The 16,600-nt window shown below is 44.8% G+C and overlaps 2 protein-coding genes across 14 annotated transcripts in view; one reads left to right on the top strand and one right to left on the bottom strand.

The window, feature by feature from the left end:
- Nucleotides 1-11,437, top strand: part of Oxnad1 (oxidoreductase NAD binding domain containing 1) — a 106,072-nt gene extending 94,635 nt beyond the window's left edge. For 3 of the 12 annotated variants that reach the window (XR_013434424.1, XR_013434421.1, XR_013434418.1), the window contains 2 exons: nucleotides 1,350-1,455; nucleotides 11,211-11,437. The gene's annotated coding sequence lies outside the window, so the exon portion shown is untranslated. Of the gene's footprint in view, nucleotides 1-1,349; nucleotides 7,347-7,545; nucleotides 7,642-11,210 lie in introns of those variants that run through there. The other 9 variants (XR_013434427.1, XR_013434425.1, XR_013434419.1 and 6 more) reach the window with 5 other exon arrangements.
- The window catches only part of Rftn1 (raftlin, lipid raft linker 1), a 195,489-nt gene that overhangs the window by 28,361 nt on the left and 150,528 nt on the right, over nucleotides 1-16,600 (bottom strand). For both annotated transcript variants that reach the window (XM_005317250.5, XM_040289832.2), the window contains one exon: nucleotides 10,037-10,152. In XM_005317250.5, coding sequence (XP_005317307.2) covers nucleotides 10,037-10,152 — 116 coding nt within the window. The remainder of the gene's footprint in view (nucleotides 1-10,036; nucleotides 10,153-16,600) is intronic.

Here is a 16,600-nt window from a genome sequence, read left to right as displayed (position 1 = left end):
TCGCAAGCAAGCATGCTGTCAAGAACACCCTCCAGGACATCCTTGGAGAAGGGTCCTGAGGGTCGCACCAATTTCCCAGGGCTGCTGTTAACACTAACTTGGTGGCTCACAACAGTAGAAATTTATTCTCACCATTCTGGAGAACAGAAGTCCAAATGAATTATCACTGGGCCCAAATCAAGGTCTTAACAGGCCTGTGCTTCCTCTGGAAGCTCTGGGGAGAATACACTCCTTGCTTCTTCCAGCTTCTAGGGCTGCCATCATTCCCTGGCTTGTGGGTACATTGCTTTCTTCTGCAAGGCCAGCATCTTGTTCCCTGTGTATGCAAAATCTCCCTCTGCCTATATGGATATATGTGATTACATTTAGGGGCTATCCAGATGGCATCCCATCTCAAGATCCTGAATTTTAGGGCCCATCCAGATAATCTCCCATCTCAAAACCTCAAAGATCCTTTTTCCAAATAAGGTAACATTTACAGGTTTTAGGGATTAGGACCCGATATCTTTGGGGGACATTATCCAGCCTCTTGTGTACCCACTCATCTTAGTTTTACTCCTACATAATCTTCCACCCAATACCCACACCACCCTCTCAGGAAGCCAGAGGTCTAGCCATCATCTCTTGAGTCCTGCCCCTGCTACAATCCACACAACATTTAGGGACCCTGAAGCCAAGTGGCTGCCACCAAGGAGGCAGAAGGTAACTTCTGGATGAAAACTAAGAGACTGCTGTCTAGGGCTCTATCCTCAGCATAGGACCAAGACTCTGGTCAGAAATCAGGACTTGATGACTTGGTTTTGTGGGATTTTTTTTTTTTTGGAAAGGGGTGGTGTCACTATTTTTAAATATGATCTTTGTCATTTTGAGAAGACAAATGACTTACTTGGGGAACAAAGATTATGCAAACTAAGTTTTCCTCTGTGGAGTTTCTAATAGCTATAAAGTCCTGGAGGCCCTTTTTGGAAACAAGAAGAGAAAGGCTTTTAAAAGTTCAAACATTCAGTTCAATACGGCTCCATGGCAAGAACCACTGGAAGGGAAGCTGGTTCCAGGTGGAAGTGTCCCCCTAAAGTCAGAGAAACTAAGGAGATCTCTGACTGTAGAGGTTGGCGAGTGTGGACTTACAAGGAAAGAACCACTGACCCTCCAGGAACAGTGACACAGTGCAGCAAGCCCACAGAGAAGGGAGGTTAATGGGGAATGAGGTCAGGGCCACAGGACTATATTTATACGTGCCCACAGGGACTTTTGAAGATGAGGTTCAAAGCACAGTGTATAAGGAAAAAGAACACTGAAGATGAAAAAAGTGCAATTATTTAACTCCTATTTTACTTTCTCTTCTACAGGGAGACAGATAAAACCAAAGTCTAGGACTGGGGGTGCTGTGGATAGAGCACTTGCCTAGCATGCACGAGGCCCCAAGTTGGACACCCAGCACTGCAAACAAAACAGGTGGATAAATTCTAAGAGACTTTTGTCAAGTATTTTCTCCCAATGAAGGGCTTTCAGCTAATCGTATCTGTGTTAGAGTTCTCCCAAGAAACAAAACCAAAAGGATATCTGTGTTTATATTCATAACAGTTGTCTATAGAAACTTATTCTGAAGAATTGGCTCACATGATTATAGGGGCTGGCAAGTCTCCACGTTTGAAGGAAAGGTTGATAGGTTGGAAATTCCAGCAGGACTTGATATTGCAATCTTTTTGAGTCTAAAGGCAGTGCTGGAAACAGAATTCCTTCCTCTTCTGGGGACCTCAGTCTTTTCTGTTAAGGACTATCAACTGATTTGACAAGGCCTTCCCACATCATGAAGGGTCATCTGCTTTAGCCTTTTAATGGTGTGAATGTTAAATCATATCTAAAAATACCTTCCCAACAACATCTAGACTGGTGTTTAATCAAACAGCCAAAGTGGCACATAAAATTAACCATCACCGTATCATTGTGCAACTTTTTTCTCTTAACATTTTATGGAAGTCCTTCTGTGTCAGTTTAAGGTGAATGACCTCATCCATAATAATGTACCGCCCTTTATTTAGCCATTCCCCTACCAACGGACATGTATGTCATTTCCTTTGTTGCTGTACATACTGTTGAGATAATATCCTCATGGGTACATTCTCGTGAATAGATGCATTTGTTTCTCTAGGAGAGATCAACATGAGACCTGGAGCTGCTAAATCGTGGGAGAGGTGGGAATTTTAAAAATGTAATAGAGGTTGGTGCTCTGTCTTCCAAAGCGGACCTGATGTTTTTAAAGGGACTCCAGCATGGAGATTGTAAGGAAAGGGTGCTCAGCTGTACCATCTACAGCACACTGGCCTGTCACCCTCAAGGCCAAGGGGGACACAAGGACAGGATAAAAGTCAAAGCACTGAGAGCTGCTGGAAGAGATGTGAGGTGCTGCAGAGGACCACCCTCGCACCCCCCTGCCATGATGTGCTCTGGGGCCAGAAGAGATGGAGTTGTTGCCTGGGAGAGGCTTGTGCCTCCATTCCTGGCCCTTTCATGGGAATAATTATCCATAGAAAAACCATCTGAATGACTCACAGGGAAAAGGCAGAGAACAGCAGACTCTGGCACTTAAGACTATGATCTCAAAGCCAAAATAATTATCTTGGAGAACTATGGCAATGAAAAAAAAACTGCCAGATGGTTTAAAGAGAACAAATATTGGCTCCTTCGTCAAGAGCAGAAGGAGGTGCATTCTAGACACCCTAGAAATGGATTTTTTTTTCCTAGAAAATTCTAGTGTGGATTCTTAAAAGAGCTGGTTGGGAGTCCCTGGAATCAAAATTGATCCCCAGAACCCGGCAGAAGCTCACTTAGAACAGGTGAGGCCCAACATACTACTGCACAGGATTAAGGGACAGAGCAGATTTCAGTTACAGCAAAAGAGCCTCCCATGAGACCCTCAGGGATAAATGAGAAAGTATACAGTGGATCCAAAGGGCCACCTGAGAGGACTACAGAAGGATTAGGTTATCGATAGGGACTGGAGGAGGACCTCCACATCATGCCAAGGGGCTGTGACCTTGATCTAGTCTGCTCAATGCTCATACCACATGGGAACCACATTATACGTGAAACTTCAGAGAAGCCAAAACTAGGATGATCCTCCAAGTCCAGGATAATATGACCATGACTACAAATGTCTCAACAGACTAGAAAGTGAGCAGAAGCCAATAGAACGAGATGAACAATAGAGAGAACTGAGGATGGAGAAGATCTGCCTTCCTGGTACCTCACAGGACCAAATATGTCTTCTTAGAGACTGTCATGGGCATCCCCAAGCCATGTGCCTCTTCGGGTGGACTAGCAGAAGCCCATGTCCAGATCAGGAGGTCAGGGCCTCACAGACAGCAGCTGCTCTCCAGCACACCCATCACGCCCCTCTGCCATCACCAACGGAGCACACTGGGTGGTGTCACATGTTCCCAGGACTAGTTAAGTCAGTTAGACCCAGAACCATCATTACACATCTTAATTTATCTAGAATGATAAACTCCAAGTGCACAAAAAGATACTTCTCAGAAAACCATATTGAGTCCTTCACAGAGACCGAACAAAGAAAAGCCAGTTAAAAATGACTAACTATGGCCAAGCATGGTGGTGCATGCCTGTAATCCCAGTAGATCAGGAGGCTGAGGCAGGAGGATCGCGAGTTCAAAGCCAGCCTCAGCAAAAGCAAAGCACTAAACAACTCAGTGAGACCCCGTCTCTAAATAAAATATAAAATAGGGCTGGGGATGTGGCTCAGTGGTCAAATGCCCCCGAATTAAATCTTGGCACACACACACACAAAAAAGACCAACTATGGAGACCACATTGGCTTGTCACATGCCTGTTACCCCAACAACTCAGGAGGCAGAGGCAGTAAGTTCAAGACCAGACTCTTGGCAACTAAGCAAAATAAAAAGAGCTGTGGCCTGAGCTCAGAGGTAAAATGCCCAGGGATTCAATCCTTAGTGCTGGGGGGTGGGGAAGACAACTGTGATTGCATTAGAGTCAGGGGAGGGGACGTTGGAAAAGACTAGAAACAAATCAAGACAATGGCTTCTGCACTCAGATCCCTTTCCTATACTTTCAAGAAACAAATGCTGCTTGTTGTTGGTAGCACACCTTAAGTACGATTTATACAAGACAGGTGAAGTGGAATTCCAATCAGCAGACCCAGAATTCAAAATGAATGTGGATGTGAGTTTACATATTTTGTATTTAAAAAAAAAACATTTTAGGTGCAAACATGATCTTAGGTTCTCCGTCTCTGGCCTCTTCAGTGAGTTAACTAGCTGCATACTGATTGCATCTGCTATACGTGCTTTAACCGCAGCCTTATGTTCTTTTCTGGCACCAAATGTCACAAGGAGCACTAGTAAACTAGAACACATTCCAGGGAGAGGGATGATGATGGAGAAAGATCCATGTTCAGGATACCTGGAGGTATCTACAGACTCCAGGGGGCTGTACAGTCCAGGTATAACATTTCAAAGAAGAGGACCTCTGTGTGTCTGTCTTGCTCTTTACCTGTCCATCTCTGCAGTCCTTCCCCTTTCCATTCAAAGAATTACCATTCCTGCTTACACTCCAGATTGTAAACTCATAGAAAGTCAACAAAATACCTACAAAATGCCCTGTGGATGGACTGTTACCTTCCTCACAAATGCTTTTAAATTTGAAGCTGTGGGTTTGCAACTGAGAAAAATGCAGTCATTTGTATTTGTCGGCACATGTGCATTAGCCCAGCCTTCTCTGTTTTTAGAATAAATGAAGTCAGTAGAGGTAGAGGATCTGTCTCACTGATGATATTAGGAGACTGACAAAAAGTGCTGTTTACCAGAGGCTTACTCTGTGCCAGGTTCTAAATAGTTTCTCCTTTAATTTTCATCAGCTTTGAGATTTTGTTACTAGTATCTCCATTTATAAAACTGAAAAAAAAATGGAAAAACAGGGATTGGTTTGCTTTTCCTACCTACACTCAATTGCTCAGCTGGGAACTGGAGGGCCAGGATGCTGTCCCTGGCCAGACTCCAGAATCTACACCCTCGTCTCAACATGCTGCACATCTGCAGAGCCCAGAAGAGCCAGGTCGGCCTTCTGGTGAAGCGGTGTGCGCGCTCATGGTGTGCGTAAGGAGGGAAGCCAGGGTGGAGTGGCAGGGCTGGAACAACACCCCTGCAAACAAAGCTAGGGTACAAGCACAGAAATAATGAGGCAGGAAAGGGGCAGAGCAGTTCCAGTTGTGGGAAAAGAGTTGGTCAGAGTGTTTTGTGGTCAGAGCCCAGGAGGTTAGGTCGGGGAAGACAGTGGTTGCCAGAAAAACAGGGTCAACTATAAGCCAAAAGGGACCTGCCCAGGGATTAAACAGGAAAGAGCTTTCCCAAAGGTCAAAAGGGTGGGGAAGAGAGGAAGTAGCTGGATTCTGGCAGTGGAAGCTGTTAGAGATGGAGAATATCCACATGGCCTGGAGAGGGGCTGTCTGTGGGGTTGGTGGGGGGTATGTGTGACAGCCTCTCAAAGAGCTGAACCATAGGCCAAACTGTCCCCAAGTGAACACTGCTCACTGTACTGGTAAATAAGCTCTAAATACTAAATTCCTCCAAGGCTGGAATTTTTAAAGTGTGGTTCCTAGATGAGCAACATCAGCTCACTTGACCAGGTACTAGAAATGCAGATTCTTAGCCCATCAGACCCACAATTATAGATGGAATATTTTGTGCTTCCCACCCCCACCTCTGAGCCCCAGAGGGCAGATGAGGCCTCTAAAGATGTTAAATGAAATAATAAAGGTGGGCCCCTGATCCTATGGGATTGGTGTCCTCATAGAGAGACATCAGAGGGCTTCATGCACTCTGCTCACCAGAAACCGAAACCAAACCCTGGTAGAAACCTGATCCTGGACTTTCCAGATTCCAGAACTAGAAATCTGAGAAGAAATTTGTGTTGTGTAAGCCATTAGTCTGTGGTATGTTGTTCTGCCAACCCTAGGAGACTAAGATACCTACTCAAGAGGAAACTCTGAGGTTAGAACCCAGATATCTATGTTTTAAAAAGCTCTGCAGGTGATTTTGACACAAAATCAATTTTGAGAACTAGTCTACCCATGGGCTGACTTAAAAGACTTACAACCCAATTGGGGAAGCATTTACTGGAATGCCCTAGAGAACAGAGATGGATATTTCCAGGCCAATGCACAGATAATCAGTGAATACAAGGGGTGGGGGGGTGTCTTTTACTAGACAGGAAGTGACCTATGAGCTGAGTCCACACCAGCTACAGGAGAAAGAGACACCCATAAACCACAGGTAGTCTTCCCTGAGGAATCCCCTCCTTGTGCCCCTGGAAGATGGCAATCTCAGAGGCTGGAGCTGCTAATGGGGGCTGAGGTATGCTTCTACTGTGGGAAATTCAAGGCTGCTTCAGAGAACAAAGGGAAGAGCAGGTCTGAAGACTTGGGCAGAGAAAAACCAGTGAACAACAATATCAAAGCCACTGATCTGTTATTACTATTATAATAATTAATAAACACGAGGTGTGGGTGGCGAATGCCTGAAATCCCAGCAGCTCAGGAGGCTGAGGCAGGAGGATTGTGAGTTCAAAAGCCAGCCTCAGCAAAAGCAAGGCACTAAGCAACTCAGTGAGACCCTGTTTCAAATACAAAACAGGGCTGGGGAGGTGGCTCAGTGGTGGAGTGCCCCCAAGTTCAATCCCCAATCCCTCCAACCTCCCACTAACATTAATAAAATCTTTTTCAGCTTAATTGGCAGCTTTTGTATCATATATATTATATATATCCAGGGGTTGCCAATTTCCATGGTGTAAATACTTCCACCATGGTCAATTTCAAATCACGAGCCTGATGTCACTCAATATGGAGTTTGGGAGAGAGGCACAGAACCGACTCTGATGACTAGTAAATGCTCCCAAGCCAACCACAGATCTTTAAAACCTGATTTCCAAGGATTCCTGGAAAAACACCTACATTTGTGAAGGGGATATCGGCTCCCGAAACCAATATCAAAGAGATGAGGAAACCAAATGAGACGTCAAAATGAAAAAAGTTCAAACATCTGATAGAAAAAGTTGACAAGCAATGGAAATCAACCTCCAATTCCAGAAAACAATTGTGAATAAACATTAATCTTTCCTGATCAAATACCTTAACCATACAAGTGATCTCTTTTTCTATTAAAAAGACAACTATCTCCTTATTTTAGTTTGTAACCTCAATTCCCTCCCACAAACATTTTATGTACAGGTGGATGGCCCAGACTGACAGTGGTTCAACCTTTTCAAAACAATGGCACAAAAGTGATATACATTCAATAAAAAACCATACATCAGATTTTGAATATGCTCTTTCCCCAGGCCAGTGATAGGCAGGACAATACTCTGGAGCTGCAGGGAGGAGCAGCTCTCAGTCAGCCATATAATCATTAGGAGAAACAACGAGGGCTCCAAGGTGTGCTGTTACTAAGGTAGGGTGCTCAGTAGGCTCGGTGTATCTAAAGCATTTTTGACTTAAAATATTTTCAATTTCAGATGTGTTTATGATTACCCCATCATAAGTCAGAGCACATCCAAATTCACCTTTACTCAAGTTATTCACCAAGGTTGCAGTTTCAAAGCGGGAGAAAGGTAAATAAGTGACCTCTCTTCCCCTCATGCCTCTCATTAAATAAGGCATGACCACAGATGTCGTGAGCCAGCCAGGGGCTGTGTACATGAACTATGTGCATTTGAGCATATGAGGGAACCAGACTGACTGACTGGGCTTTGCTGTGTATGTGTGTCCTTCCTCTTGCTCTGCCTGTGATCCCCACACAGCACCCGAGATGGGTGTGGCTTTCCAAGATGTCAATCTGCTGACCACAAGACATTACCAAGCAACCCCCCTGAAACCCAAACCCTTCCCTTAACTTGGGTAGAACTTTCTAGAATGTCTTCCCCCCAATAAATAGGGTTTCAGGTGTGCTCCCTCTCTTTTGCCTGCCTCTCTGGTCTCCCTTGTGGGAGCTGAGGTCAAGAAGCCATCACTGAACCCCCCCCCCAAAATGTATTTTCTGTCTCTGTGGTTATTTAGTAGCCAGATCAATTCACCTGGAGACCCTGACTGATTCAGTCGTGTGTTACAGCACACAGACCTCTGCAGAGAGTCCTTCTAGACACTGGTTCTTAATGGAGTGAGCATCAGAATCTCCTGGAAAGTTTTTCAAAATACAGGAGTGTTTCTGGTTCAGTAGGTCTGAGGTTGGGCCTGAGAATCTGAATTTCTAACAACTTTCCAGGTGGTGATGATGCAGCTGGTCCTGGGACCACACTTTGGGAACCTCGTTTTAGATGAGCACTATCACCAAGTCACCTTTCTTGAGAAAAACCACAAAGCCCCTCCCTAAGCAGCCACATGCAGATGACAAGGAGCTCCACACTCATTCCCTTGGCCTGACAATTACTTCCATACACGCACATTCCTGGGTACGCCCATGCATCACTTCTGTTGCTGAGCAAACCAGATGCTGAGGTCTGCAGACCACTGGACAAAAAGCCTGGTCCTGTTTTAATCAGCCCCTTGAGCCACTCATCCTGCTACTCTACTGTATTTTATATCCCCACCCATGGCCTTCATCCTAACACCAGCTGGATGAATAGCACTGTGCCAGTGGAGAAAGTGCAGGGTCCTAGGAGGTTGCATGTCCCGCCCACACTGGGCTCTGCATACCAGACTGGGCCTCACTTCCTCTGCACTCCACTTCCAGTTAGGGACATGGAGGCTGGAGAGAGCCTGGGGCACCAAGGTCTCATGAGAGTAACTGGTGGAGCCCAGCTTATCGCCTGGTTTCTGATTTCCATTGCAACGTACACCCTAAGGACTTCTGGCCCCTCCACTAGTGGACGCTATGGACCTCACAATGCCCATTTTTGATTAGTCCAGTTTCTCTGCGTACTCACGGTCGGCATACTTATAAGCACTTATTCCCCATCACTGCTGGAAAGTAGGCATGGTCCCAGCAGCCCAGCTCCTCACTTCACACCTGCTGGGAACTGCTGTGGCTTAAATGTTGCAGTTTTCCCTGGGGACATCTTACTTCCACCCACCAACCAGGCTAGGGATAGCCTCCAGGCTGCAAGGATGGCAGATACAAACTGTGTGGCCAGCACTAGCTACCTGGGGGTCCTATGTGCCCCACAAAGAGCTACATCCACCTCTATCTCACTCTGGCCTGGAGAGCCCTTGAGGCAGTGTCAACCCTGGGCCCTGTCAGGACATTCAAAAATCAGTCCTCTATGTCCAAAGACTCCCTTTATATCCCAGATGCTGTATGCACAAGAGAATGGTTTACCACCTCTGTGCTTCCTAGCTGGAGAAAGGTCAGCGAATCTTAGAAGTCAGCCAGCTCCTTCAGTACACCAGAGGACCATGGCCGGAGGAATTCCTCTGCCCATAGCCTTTTGATGGCCCTGTGGTTCATCATTTCTCAAACACATAATGCAGCACTGACTGCATAAACCTTGGATGTGGGACTTTAATTCTTTGTGCCTCAGTTTCCTAACTGAAACCAGGCAATCACAGCACAATACTTATAGGTTTATGGTGAAGATTGAGCCAGCCCCTGGGCAGAAGTCTCTTCTAAGGATGGCTGGCAGAGGGAGACCAGGGGCTCTAGCTCCATGAACAACATTGCTCTTATTATTACAGAGGCCACAAAATGCACGCTTGCCTCATTATGTCACTTATGTCACTTAGAGTTTTCAGTGATATGCAAATTAATGAAAGATGACTCTTTCCACCCCAGAGTCGGGCACATGCAACATAGTCATTTTTTTCACAAAGGGAATTGTGGAACCCACCCCTAGGGGGGTTGGGGAGGCCTGGGAGGACACTAAGGGGGTCCTCATAAGTCTACCCAGGTGAACTCCCTTTCAGAAGAGAGCCACAGATGAGCAGCAGCCCCCCGGTCAGTTGGTCAGAGCAAGCAGATAAAATAATCTCTGCCCAAACAAAAGAAGCGCCCGCTGCCAACCCCACACTTACTTCCAGGACCGTCCATTGTTCAACAACAATAGCATCATAGCCCTGTATGGTTTTGCTATCTTCTGTGGAAACAGCTTCAAAGATGAATACTCCATCTGTCAAGCCGTGTAAGGAATCTGTGGAAAGAAAAAAAAAAACAAAAACAGGGGGGGCTGTGTAAGCCGTCTGTGGCAGAAGCCTTACAAGCAGCAAAATTTTCACTGCATTCATTAATAATCCCAATCAGAACATCTTTTCAGCATGTTAATTAAAGAAGGCACACACAGCCATAGAGTCTAGCCCCATCAGAATGAATGAGACTAATTTACCTCGCAGTTTTGAATAATATCCTTGATTTTATGAGCCCACATTTCATTGTTAGCAATCACCATTGATTTTACGCGTTTACCTTCCTTTTCACGCTCCAGCGTCAGGAAGCGCTGGGGAGAACTTATCCAGGGTAAAACACAGCCATTTAGAAGCAGTTTTTTAGAAGAAAACTATATTTAGGTAAGAAGGATTTTTTTTTTTTAAGGAGGGGTAGATGAAACAAGATCTGGGCTTGTCAGGAGCCTTCGGGAAGCACTGATTCTAGGAGGCTCATGTGATGTGGCTGCTGTACCCACGACATTTCAGGCAGTTCTTGTCAAGAGGTGGAATCAGGCAGGGTGGGGAGGAGGAGTTTCCAAATGACTGACCATTGAAAACGTTTCCTTGGGCAATTGCTCTAGTCAATGTGTTGAGTTCCAAGTTCTGTACAATTCAACAACCACACATTAAATATACAGGGATGGTTGTGGGCAATGGGGATATAAAGAAAAATTTAACAGGCTCCTGTCCCTGCTGAGGATACAAAGGGGGGCCACACACATACACCAGATATCTCTTAGCACCCCCACCCAGGGTGTACACCCTGGTCCATGTGAGGACACAGCAAGATGGTGGTTGCTTGCAAGCCAGGAAGAGAGCCCTCACCAGAAACTAACCCTGCAACCTTGATCGTGGGCTTCCAGCCTCCAGTAAAGGGAGAATATAAACATGCATTTACTATTTCAGCCACCTGGTCTGTGGTATTTCACTATGGTAACTCTAGCAGACTAATACAAATACAGAACCTTTTTCAATGATATACTATTTTCAAAGGACAATTTTTAATAGGAGAAATCCATATTAATGTGAACATTTTTTTTCACAGGGAATGGAGAGAAATTCAGAAATCCCCCTGAATCACACTGGAATTCCTGGAACTGTTGGTATTTTCAGAAGTCTCACACACAAAAATGACAAATGTGAACACATAACTATCTGTAGCTTATTTTCCCCAGACTCCTATAAACAAATTTTAAAAGTCATCAACATGAGAAAATCATTTACAAGTGTAACAAAAATAAAAGGTTAAGCTTAATATTCTTCATATACAAAGAGTTTATGAGTCAATAATTAAAATGCTAGAAATGGGCAAAAAACATGAACAATTATTTAATTCTTTCTCCATAACCAGCAAATATTGAGGGGAAAAAAACCTCAAGCTCTTTTTTTTTTTTTTAATCAGATCAGCAAATTTTGAAAAGAGAATTCTCACTACGAGTAGAGTTACAGGAAAGTTTACAGGGTTTAAGGGTATTTTGACTATTCCATTTTTTTTTTAGAGGGCAGTTTAATAATGTCCAAAGTGCCTACCTTGACAGACTAAAATTCTACCTCTTTTAGCCCATCCTAGGCAATATCCACCAGTGCCATCAAATAATTATCTACAAGCATTTCTTATAAAATTACTTAAGAAAAATCTAAATGTTCAATAATCCAAATAGTCAACCATAGAAAAATAGCTGAATAAATCAGATTTCCAAACACTGTAGTGTTACCCCACAAAATATCATGGGAATTTAATGATTCAAGAGAATGCTTCACGTACAATATTATAAAAGGAAAGAGAACAGAATACAGAACTGAAGTATGAGCTCAATACAGCTCATTTTTTTGTGTTTAAAATGTAAATTTTGGGGGCTGGGGTTGTGGCTCAGTGGTAGTGTGCTCACCTAGCATGCATGAGGCACTGGGTTCGATTCTCCGCACCACATAAAAATAAAGACAATAAAGTCCATCAACAACTAAAAGAAACTTTTTTAAAAATGTGAATTTTTATGTTAAAAATGTCCTGACAAATAAACTTTAAGGACATACATAAAATCCTAGAAGCAGGTGTGAGTGGTGGAATTAGGTATATAATTTGAATTTTCTAGTTTATCCTCCTTTGCAAGGCTAATGTAAGAGTCAATTCAGGAGTAACACAGGTAAATGGACAGCACACCTATGTGGCTCTGGAAAGCAGAAAGAGACTCCAAAAAACTGTAGAAACAATGGGGACACAATCTAAGTGGAGAGGACCTTCTTAGAGTTAAGTCTAGAAATGGAAAATTGGGCCTAGAAGGGTAAGCAATGTGTTCCTGGAAACACTCAAGCTCACCCCGAGTGACCTTTGGCTACTCACTGGATCATTCTGACACCTCCTGACCACCATTATGTGCTGAGCACTCTGGGTCACTAGAGATCCCCTAAGCAGCAAGACAGAGCCTATCTTGTAGTGGAGGAGGGAGACAAGAGCAAAATGTCAAAAGTGACAAATGCTATAGAAATAGTAAGCTATGAGGAGAGCCAAGGTGGAGGCAGTGCTGGTGCCTATTTTTGAAAGGGGTGATAAGGTTAGGGCTTTCCACTTTGAGTAGAGATAGAAATAAATTAACAAAGTATGTGGGTATGGATCTGCAGGGCTTGAGAGTTCCAGGAAGAGGAGGGAGCAGCCTGCACATAGATGCAGAGAGTGAAAGGCAGCCAAAGACCAGACAAACTACAGAATCATGAGGGACATCAACACTGAAATGACTGATGGGGAGAACAGCCAATGAGAGGTTTATCCATGTGGCTTGGTTGGCCAATGGGATGCTAGCAGGTGAGAGGCAAGAAATGCACATGTGCGGTTGAGCTTGATCTCCCATGTCTCGGCTACCACTTTAGAAACCAGCTAGTTCCTAAAAGATAAAAGACATGTGAAGCAGAGCTACCCCAATGGTGCCAGCTTAGATTAGCTGGCCTGCAGACCTGTGAGCTCATCTGAGATCATCAGGGCTGCCAACAAAGCAGCTCCAGCCAACCAGAAAATCCAATGGAATAAACTACTATTCTCTACACCAGTGAGTTCTGAAATGGTCTGTTACACAGCATTATTATGGCAATAGCTGACTGATACAGTGCCCAACCTACGTGAGACCTGTGTACTCTGCTCAGCCTGGGGGACAAGGATAGTCTTTATTCCAGAACACAGAATTCTGAACAGCCTAATAAACCATGGGTGTTTCCTGGAGCAATGAAGCCTTATCCAGATAATAACACAACCTGGTAAGATAATAATGCTCCATTTCCAGTAAAATCCCTGTGGGTAAAGCAATGTCATGTACTAGTTTCTTTTTTCCTATTCTGAGAATGTTAATTCAACAGCCTTGGCCTGTGCTAAGCTTGCCTCTTTCATCTGCTTCACAGAATAGATTCCCCCCAGTGTTAGTTCACTGGACTCCTAGGATGTTTTATGTGGATGATCTGGGAGAAAGAGCCACTCCTCAGACGACCGTATCACAAGTATCTCAGGTCCAGAACAAACAGCTTTGTTAAAGCCTCAGCAATGCTCCAGAGGTAGAGGCTCTATCATAGCAGGGTTCCCCAAATAAACCCCTTTGAACAAAGCATCCCAGTCCTGACCTGGGATTTCTGGGACCAGAACACACTCAGTAATTCCTTTGAGATCATTTCGACCTAGCACATATTTCCTTGAGGCTTCTACACTAACATGTTACAGCCAGCCCCTCTATATCTGCAGGTTCCACAGTCATGGATGTGCACAGTCATGGATGTGACCAACCATGGATTAAGTTTAAAAAGGCTGTAATGAACAAGTATACACGTTCTCCTCGTCACAATTCCCTAAACAATAAAACAACTATTTATCTCACACACACTATTTATTATAAGGAATCCAGGGATGACTTAAAGTACATAGGAAGATATATGTAGATTATCAGCCATTTTATAGAAGGCACTGAGCATCCATCCACAAATTTTGGCATCTGAGGGGCGGTCCTGGAACCAATCATCTGTAAATACCAAGGGATGTCAGTAATCTCCAAAGCCTCTACCCCTACACATCTCCTCAATGGAGGACTTCAAGTCCCCTAGGCGTGCCTGCCATGTGCTTTAAGTACTAAAGTGCTCAATTCAACAAAAACAGCACAACAGGCTTTAGCGTGCTAACAGCAGAGTGCAGCACAGTTGGGACCAGAAGGAGGAAGGGGTCTCTTGAAGCCCATCCAGACTTCCTCCCTGCCTCCTGCCTGGCTTCCCCTCTTTCTCCCAAGTTCTGGGCCTGGGAGGGGGTTGCTGTGCGGATCCTCATTCACCATCCACCCCATGCACTGCCCGTCTCCCACCCCTCCATCCAGGCTCTGCTCTCCCGAGTCCAAAACGCTGATTCACCTGCTTGGCTACGATACGGGTTCAGAACAGCTGTCAAAATTTGGTCATCTGTAACAGCAAAAAAGTCAATGAACCACAGAGAGCGGACAGCCAGGCTTTTAAAGAGCCCCTTGTTTTGACGGCCCTGTCCACTCCCCATGTCCTCATTACCTTCACGGCTCAGCCTCCCTGAAATGTGCACCCAGTTGGGTATAAATAGGTCTATCTTAGAGCGAAGCCTCCCGATGTAGAAAGGTTAAACTGCCCTCCGTCTATGGAAAACATTCCATTATCACTGCATTTTTTATTAAACTAAAGATGCTTCCCTACTGTGCACAAAAAGCTATTTGCCCTGGTATTGTATAAATATTTGATGCCGGTCTTTTGGCAAAAGGCCACCTTGACATTCCAAGCTTATGATTTACAAGAAGGATGTGGGAAAAGATCTGCCACACCATCTCAAGAGGTAAGGTCTGAGGCAACCACTCTCTTCCCACTCTCTGCCTGTCGGGCTGGCCCCTCTCCAGACCAGGGCAAGCAGTCAACGCATTTGGTCGACTTTTGCAGGTTTACAAACAAATGCTACTGTTCTCCTTTTAACAAATGAGGCTGGACAAACTGTCCACAGCAAGGTAGCAGGATCTCAGTTTCCTCGCTTCAAGGGTCCTGTTCCCTGCTGGAAACCGTGTTCTCAGCACTGTGACTCTAGGAGTGGCACTGGTCAACTACGCAGCCATAATTGCACGTGTGGTCATGCCAAGATGCAAACCCAATCACTGGTCAACCAATCCTGGACAACTGTGCCATGTTGCTTTCCAATTATGCTACTGCTTACTGGCTCCATTAATGGAAGACCCAGCAGGCCACCGCCTTCTCTTACCTCTTGAGCCCCCACTGCTGCTCTGGGCCTGCATTCCTTCCTGCATTCTCATTTTGAGGTGCTCAATCATCTAGAGAAGGTATTACTCCTCTTCATTTAGAGCAAGGATCAGCCTGCAAGTTTCAGTCAGTGTCATGAAACTGACCAGAAATACTCTGATTCCGTGCTGGCCAAAAGTGAGGCTCTCTGCCCAACGGTTTATGACTTCTCATAGAACTCTCCCAACATTTCTGCAAGAGTCATCATTCCCTTTTAGTAGATGAGACGAGGGAGACTACAGAAGTTAAATAACTTGTCCATGTTCAAATGGAATGCAAGGGTCAAACTAGATCTGAAATGTGGTTGGTTTGATCCCAAAGTCTGTGCTCTTTCGACAACTAAGAAACATTTACTGAGCTACTACTACAATGAGCCAGATGCAGGTGATGGACCGACAGTCTAGGTATCCAGAGTCATGGAGCTGGTGCTCTCTGACCACTGTACTGCACCTTCTGCCTCGGGGTTAGGGAGTTCAGGCACTGAGATGCTAAAGAGTCTGAGGAGGTAGGGCCCCGCCTGGGGACTTGCAAGCACGTCTGTATAAAACAAACTATTTTTAAAATTTGAAATATGCACATGTTTTTACATCTGTAGGATATGCTAGGTGTCCAAAAAAAAGGTAGATTTAGACAAAGCCGGGGCATCAAGGAAAAACCCGAGGATGATGTAGTAGGGGTTGGAGTAGAGATACATGGCTGTAAAGTGACCCCTTGTGTGACACAACATGCAGATCACCTGCAATGTACTCTAGTTAGATTTTCACTTATCAAGGTTATAGAACTTGCAGTTTAAATGAAATAGTAGCTTACAAAAAGACAATAGCTGAGCACCGTGGCACACACCTATAATCCCGGTGGCTCGGGAGTCCTCAGCAACAGCAGAGTGCTAAGCAACTCAACGAGACCCTGTCTCTAAATAAAACACAAAATAGGGCTGGGGATGTTGCTCAGAGGTCAAGTGCTCCTGGATTCAATCCCTGGTGCCAAAAAAAAAAAAAAGAAAGAAAAAGGACCCCACAAAGCACTGAACCAGACAGATCTAATGCAGGACATTGTGCAGGAGATGAGGCCAGCTTCCTTTTAAGCAAACAGGGGCAGAAAAAAAGGGCTCTCCTAGGTGGAGAGAGAAGTGAGGACAGGCTCACCTTATGCAGCATGTGCTGC

Source organism: Ictidomys tridecemlineatus, chromosome 2 (assembly GCF_052094955.1).
Source record: "Ictidomys tridecemlineatus isolate mIctTri1 chromosome 2, mIctTri1.hap1, whole genome shotgun sequence".
Classification (NCBI taxonomy): Eukaryota; Metazoa; Chordata; class Mammalia; order Rodentia; family Sciuridae; genus Ictidomys; species Ictidomys tridecemlineatus.
The sequence above is the reverse complement of the archived record's forward strand: the minus strand, read 5'-3'. Positions and strand labels throughout refer to the sequence as shown.